This window comes from Carlito syrichta, unplaced genomic scaffold (genome assembly GCF_000164805.1).
Source record: "Carlito syrichta isolate Samal-C Ts95f unplaced genomic scaffold, Tarsius_syrichta-2.0.1 Scaffold283059, whole genome shotgun sequence".
Classification (NCBI taxonomy): domain Eukaryota; kingdom Metazoa; phylum Chordata; class Mammalia; order Primates; family Tarsiidae; genus Carlito; species Carlito syrichta.
In genome coordinates, this window is record NW_007227155.1 from 2,017 (window position 1) to 8,516 (window position 6,500).

Genomic DNA, 6,500 nt, shown 5'->3' on the forward strand with positions numbered 1-6,500 from the left:
CAGGGAGAGGATCTGGGGAGGGGATGAGTGTGTGGATGGGTGGATAGATGGGTGGGTGGGTGGGTGGATGGATGGATGGAAGGAAGAGAAAAGATGACTGTAGGGCACCAGGCATTTTGTCTGCCACCTGACTCCTAAGGACACTTTAGGATCCTCTTGCCAACACTTCATAGTTTGGAAGTAAGGTGGCAGTCAGAGTACCTAGTGCCCTAAAACCGGTCTTTCTTTCTCCCTCCTTCCATCTGTCTGTCCATCCACTTTTCAGTCTACCAACCCACCCATCTTCCACCCATTCTTCCATCTATTAATTCATCTTCCATCCATCAGTCCAACAATAAGTATTTATTTATTGAACACCTTCTGTGTCATCAGCCCCACTTTTCCATGTTGATATTTCCATCTAGCCAAGAGTTATAAACCCAGGACTAAGCTCTCTATCTTTCCTTCTGCAAATGTCACAACAATCAAGAGTACGCAATAACTTTGAGGCACCTGAGGTTTTTTAGCAGTGGGCTACAGGATCTGAAATCCAGGCTTGAGACTGGGCCGCACGAAGAGTTTTAGTGATGGCATACAGAGGGTTCGTGTGGCCAGCAGGGATTCAAGCACAAGTACCAAGAAAAGTTTCAATAACACCTTTTTTCCTTCAGTACTTATCGTTTGAGATGCCCCAGTTTCATAAGATAATGTGAGTGAAATTAAACCTGAACAGCTCAAGACAGAGTAATTAATGATGTCCTGATTCAGTTACAGTTACTAATGGATGGGACTGATGCCTGAGGCAGCCATTTGTCCGATAGCAGTTGGAGTGTGGTCCCCACTGGGCTCCAGACTTAGGGCTTGCCAGAATCTGGACAAATTCTCTTTGCCTCTCCTGCCCAAAGACAGGCCACAGTTGTATTCAGGCGGCCAGTGCAGACCACCAGCCACCATGACAGACTCCACAGTGACGTGTACCACCTGCTGCCAGAGACAGGGATTAGAGGCCTGGACTACTTCTGCGGACGGGGCCCGTTTGGCCTCTCGGTTGAGTAAAAGCCACTTGCCAGCCCAGTGGCTCACACCCTGGGTCCACATCAGTGTCACCTGGAGAGCGTTTATGGCAAGGCAGTGCCAGGGTCCCCGGTCCCCGGACCGGTGCTCCGGCATGTCTGCTCGGCCTTGACAGCTGGGTGGGAACCACTGGGCTTTGCCCATGGCTCCAGGCTGGTTGAACGGGAGCTTTCGGACCTGCAACTCCCTGCTGTCTGGAAGGGGCTCGTCTGAGCTGGCTCCCCAGGAGGAAAGCTCCCGCCCTCCACTGGGGGCTTTTATAGGACGAATGCACTGCGGCCCAAGGCCTGTGGCTTTGCGGCTGGACCCAGGCGACGCGGGCGCCACCACGGCAAAGCCCGCGGGCCTTTGTGCTGAGCGCCCTCTCTCCCCACGGGCCAGGCCTCTCGCTGGTGGTGGGCCTGGTGCTCTACATCTCCAGCATCAACGACGAGATGCTCAACAGGACCAAGGACGCCGAGGCCTATTTCAGCTACAAGTACGGATGGTCCTTTGCCTTCGCTGCCATCTCCTTCCTTTTAACTGAGGTAAGCTCTGTCCCCCTGAAGAGACACAGGTTGGGTGGGGCTGGGCGCTGCCCCTGAGCCAGGAGGGGGTAAGCACTCGACAGGCACGCTGGACCACCCCAGCTGCTTCCCATCTTCCTCCCAGCATGTGCCACTCCCTTGCCTTCCTGGGTCTCCTCCATCCGGACTGTCCCCAGGGCCCTGCTCCTGTCCCCACACCCACTTGCTGGCCCCCGAGTCGTGTCCTGTGAGGATCCCAGCCAGGGGAGTCAAGGCAGGCCCTGCAGTGCGTTCCTCTCTGCTGTCTTGTGCCGTAGAGTGCCGGGGTGATGTCCGTGTACCTGTTCATGAAGAGATACACTGCCGAGGACATGTATCGGCCTCACCCGGGCTTCTACCGCCCTCGGCTGAGCAACTGCTCCGATTATTCAGGCCAGTTCCTACACCCTGACGCCTGGGTCCGGGGCCGCAGCCCCTCCGACATCTCCAGCGAGGCGTCCCTGCAGATGAACAGCAACTACCCAGCCTTGCTCAAGTGCCCGGACTACGACCAGATGTCGTCTTCGCCCTGCTGAACCTCGGCCGTGTCTCCCTGGGCTGTGGGCAGCCAGACAGTCCTTCCCGTTCTCCCTGGGTGACCCCTGAGCCCCAAGCCTGTGGCGGATAGGCCCGGGCTACCCACGCCTCGCTGTTGTAACTTGACTCGTGCCCTCTCCCTGCTTCTCCAGATGTTTCCCAGCTGCCTCCGCGGGTGTGGCAGTCGGGAGCTGGCAGGCAGGCTGATTGTCAGGGCGCATGGGTGAAGCTCCACCCATGTGAGGGCCAAGCCACCGCTCTCCTCGTGCCCTGAGAGGCAGGTGTTGATGTTCCCATGTCTACTGTTTCTGCACTCCCAACGTCATGGCCGCCGGCCAGCCCGCTCTGAGATGCCAAGCTCCTGACCCAGAGGCAGCTGGTGGTGCTCTTGCTACCGGCCCGGCCCCCACGCTTTGGTCTGCGCCACCAGACCAAAAGGTGACTCTGGTGGAGGTCTGGCTTGCTCCAAAACGTCCAGCTGGCAGTGTTCCTTCTGAAATCCTCCCTTCTTTTCCATCCCCCGTTTCCCTCCAGGCACACGCCAGCCTGTGCTCTCCCTCTCCCCTCCTCGGCACAGGCTCCAACCTTTTCCTCTTTCCTTCCACCAGAGCTCCGCAGTCCTGAGCCCAGAGCGCTAAGCATGGGTCTGAGGCCACAGGGGGCGACGTCGCAAAGAGGTGTTAATGGCTGAAGATGCCGACTATGGATGGCCCTTTGGTCACATATTCAACGGGGCCTTTCATGCCTTAACCCAAATAATTGATTCCAACAGTGAGAATTCTAGAATTTGGCTGATCTGCATTCACACGACCAGGCACTGTTTCCTGCCCTGTGGTTACTCAAGGCTCTAAAATCTAATCCTATGGACAGACGTCTATGCCGCCTAAGTAGAAGACAGCTCTCCAAGAGGATACCTGCAATTTGCAGCTGGATTTGGTGACTCCCGATGCATTTTGAGGCAAATCACGGCCTACTTGGAATGATTCAACTGCTCTCCTGGGGTTGCCTGTGAACACTTGGAGGTTGTCAGTTTAATCCTAATGTAGGGAAGTTTCCACTTCCCAGGCATAGACATATGTAGGTGAAACAGATACCTCCGGAGGACCAGGCAGCGCAACACTCGCTTTCCTGGCGGGAAACCCGAGCGGGCGAGGCTTGAGTGACCTTCCGCGAGTCTGTGGAAGGAAAGCCGCGGGGAAGCCACCACCAGCTTCTCCAGGTGTCGGCTCAGCCTGTGCGTTTTTGATTTTGTGGTTTCAAGTGGCAAAACGATGCCAGGCTCTCTTGGCTGTGCATGTTTGTTGTGCCAGCCTTCCTCTTTCACTCTTGAAGACGCCTCCCGGTTCTGGGTGCACAGAGCCATGGCAGGCAATGCGTGGGCTCTGACATGTCGGGCAATAACTGCACAGCTGGTGTGTGTGGCCTTCGGAAGTGTGGCGTACCTGTCAGTTTGGGCCACATAACACGCTGCCGCAGGGTGGTGGCAGAAACAACAGACATTGCCCTTCTCACAGTTCTGGAAGCCCAAGTCCAAGATCAAGGTGTTGGTAGGACTGGTTTCTTCTGAGGCCTCTCTGCTTGGCTTGCAGATGGTTGCCGTCTTGCTGTGTCCTCACATGGTCCCGTGTGCCCGTGTGCCACTGGTGTCTCCCGGTATATCGAATTCCCTCTCCTCATAAGGACTCCAGTCAGGCTGGATGGTGCCCATCCCAATAATCAGTTTAATTTTAACTTAATCACCTCGCCAAGGGCCCTCTCTCCAGATACAGTCACGTTCTGAAGCACCGGCTGTGAAGGCCTCAACACAGAAGCTGAGGGAAGGGCACAACTCAGCCCATGGCAGGCAGGTTGTTTTGTGGCTGGGTTATGCCATTTTTTCACAGCATGAGGGGGAAGGACAAGAGAAGCCAGCGCTGGCCAGCCTCTGACTGGCCGTGGACCCTTGGGCAGCCCTCCTACTCTGAGGGCTTGACCTCCACGGCTCCCAGGCCCCTCCCCACCCACACCCACAGCTCTCACCATGCAGCCTCCCGTAGGAAGCTCCCCACTGCTCGTGTGTGTAACTTTCAGCTCTTGCCTGTAAACTGGCAGCAGCTGCAAAGCCCGAGCTCCCAGCCCGCTGGTACAGTGGCCGTTGGACGCTTGGGTTACATTTATGGATAACACCGCAAACGTGGTCTCCCCCAGAGCAGGGGAGCCTGGCTGGAGTGCTGGGAGAGCGGGTGACAGACCCAAAGTGGGCAGTTGTTTTGATGTGCACTGCTCCAGTTTCTGTCAGTGTAATTAACTCCCTAAGATGCACTTCCCTTTCTAAAATACTCCTTCCCTGTCACTGTGCCTGGCATGTTTTTGTGTACGTGGAAAAAAATAGAATCCCCTCCTAAGTACAAGCTGATGGTTGACCGTGAAGTCACTCGGATGGGCTTTTGCACTGGACACTGAGCTGCTAAGTGGAGGCACTCTTGTCCTGGGGGCAGGTTGGCACCTGGCTAGGAGGGCTCTGGACCATTGTCTCCCCTTCTGTGGGGGGTTGAAGGTGTCCATAATCCCACCACTATTTCAGGTTCCTTGCTGTCTGTAAATTAATCCCAGAACTGGGGCCTATCTGCAGCCTCTTCTCGATCAAAAGATTTTTAATCAAACATCAAAACGTATAAACAACTCAGAAACCAGAAATTAGGATCTTTCCTTAATATACTTTCTGATCTTTTGTTTCTTCAAGGACTGCAAAAAAAAAAAAAAAAAAAGCCTAGGTGGCTTTTATTTTTTCACTGTTAAGAAACGGGAGAGGTGACTGATGAACCAAAGGGCCATACATCATGGAATAAAATAACCGGAGGCTACCAGTGACCACGGAGGCACAGTTCCAAGTTGGCTCGTGCTTCCTTCTGGCCCCACAGGTGGGTCATGCCCAGCAGCACCAGATGACCTTCAAGGGACAGTGTGCAGTCAGGGCTGCTCCCAGAGCCGGGGTGGGGATGGTGGCAAGTGATATCCCCAGAGGTTCGTACGTGGGGGGGGCCCATCATTTGTGTTTGGGCGACTCTCCCTTCTCGCTAGGATAAAAGTGGTCTCTTTCCTGAGAAACAGAACCAAAAATGTGTATAAAGAGAGAGATTTATTTAACGAGTTGACTCACACAGCTGGAGGTTTGACCAGTCCAACCAAAATCTGACAAGGAAGGAGGCAGGCCAGAGACTCAGGGAAGAACAGCACTTCAAGCCCAAAGCTAGCCTTCTGGCAGAAAACCCTTCGTGCTCAAGGGAGGTCATCAACGGATTAGATGAGGCCCACCCACATTATGGAGGGCATCTGCTTTTCTCGGTGTCCACCCATGCAAATGTTAGTCTCATACAAAAAACACCTTCACAAAGCCAACCAGAAACATATTTGACCCAATATCTTGGCACTGTGTCCCCGTCAACCCAAGACATACAGTTTGCCGTCCTAAGCGAATGAAGGACAGAGGAGGGCAGGGGAGATGGCACTCCGCCTGAGTGAGCAGCGTGGCCCCTGAACTCTGCTCCCAGCAGGCTGGCCGTCTGGCTCGGACGGCCTGCCCAGTGGGCCCAAGAATCTGTTGAGGGCTCTGCCGAGTCTTGACTCTACCCGCCACTCAGGGAATCACTCTATGTGCCCATATGACACTGGGAAGTTAATCCGCCTTTGGAACGCGTCACCCTGCGGGTGAGTGGGTGCAGAAGCGGGTGAAGCATGGACTCCCCCACGTGTGCTTGCACTTGGGCAAAGCCAGGTTGGGACGGGCAGAACTGGCTAGTGCCGCAAGCGTGGGCTCAGTGTGGCTGGGATCCCTGTGGCTGCTCTACGTGGCCCGGGAGAGAGGAGGCTCGGTGGCCACCTCCCCAGGATGGAGGGTGAGGCCATCGCCCCCAGCAGGCCCCAGGGGCTGTGCACCCCACAAGGGGTTCCCGGCACACATATGAGCTGACAGGAATCGGGCAGGTTCCTGCCAGGATCCACCTGTCCCAGGGGCCAGGCCTCAGGTCCTTGGTGCTGGCAGAGCTGGGGTCTCTGGGTTCTCATGTCCCCTGTGCCAGGATCTTCTGCTCTGTGACCTTGGGCAGGTCATACCCTCCCGGGCCTGTCGCGACTTTCTGGTGTGTGAAGCCAAGATGCCCCATCCCCTTGCTCTGAGGCCCTTGGGGTTTGCAGGCAGCCGGCCCTCTGCCGCTGGTTCAGAGGCCTGAGTTCCCATCCAGTGCTGCACCACCCTCTGTGTGTGGCCAGCAGTCCTCAGTCTGCTCACGTCTATACTGAGAGAGGGATGGATGACACCCTCTCCAGTCTCTGTTCCCAGAACCTACCCCCCAACTCAGAATGCTGCGGGTTTTACAAGCCAAACCC

The 6,500-nt window shown here is 55.7% G+C and overlaps 1 protein-coding gene across 1 annotated transcript; it reads left to right on the forward strand.

Moving 5' to 3' along the window:
- Positions 1-1,316: 1,316 nt before the first annotated feature.
- Positions 1,317-2,134, forward strand: LOC103254512 (voltage-dependent calcium channel gamma-5 subunit; the record flags this gene model as incomplete). Its single annotated transcript, XM_008052587.1, has 2 exons — positions 1,317-1,580; positions 1,877-2,134. Coding segments are annotated over 2 exons (522 nt in total), but the record flags the coding sequence as incomplete, so codon positions are not given.
- Positions 2,135-6,500: the final 4,366 nt, after the last annotated feature.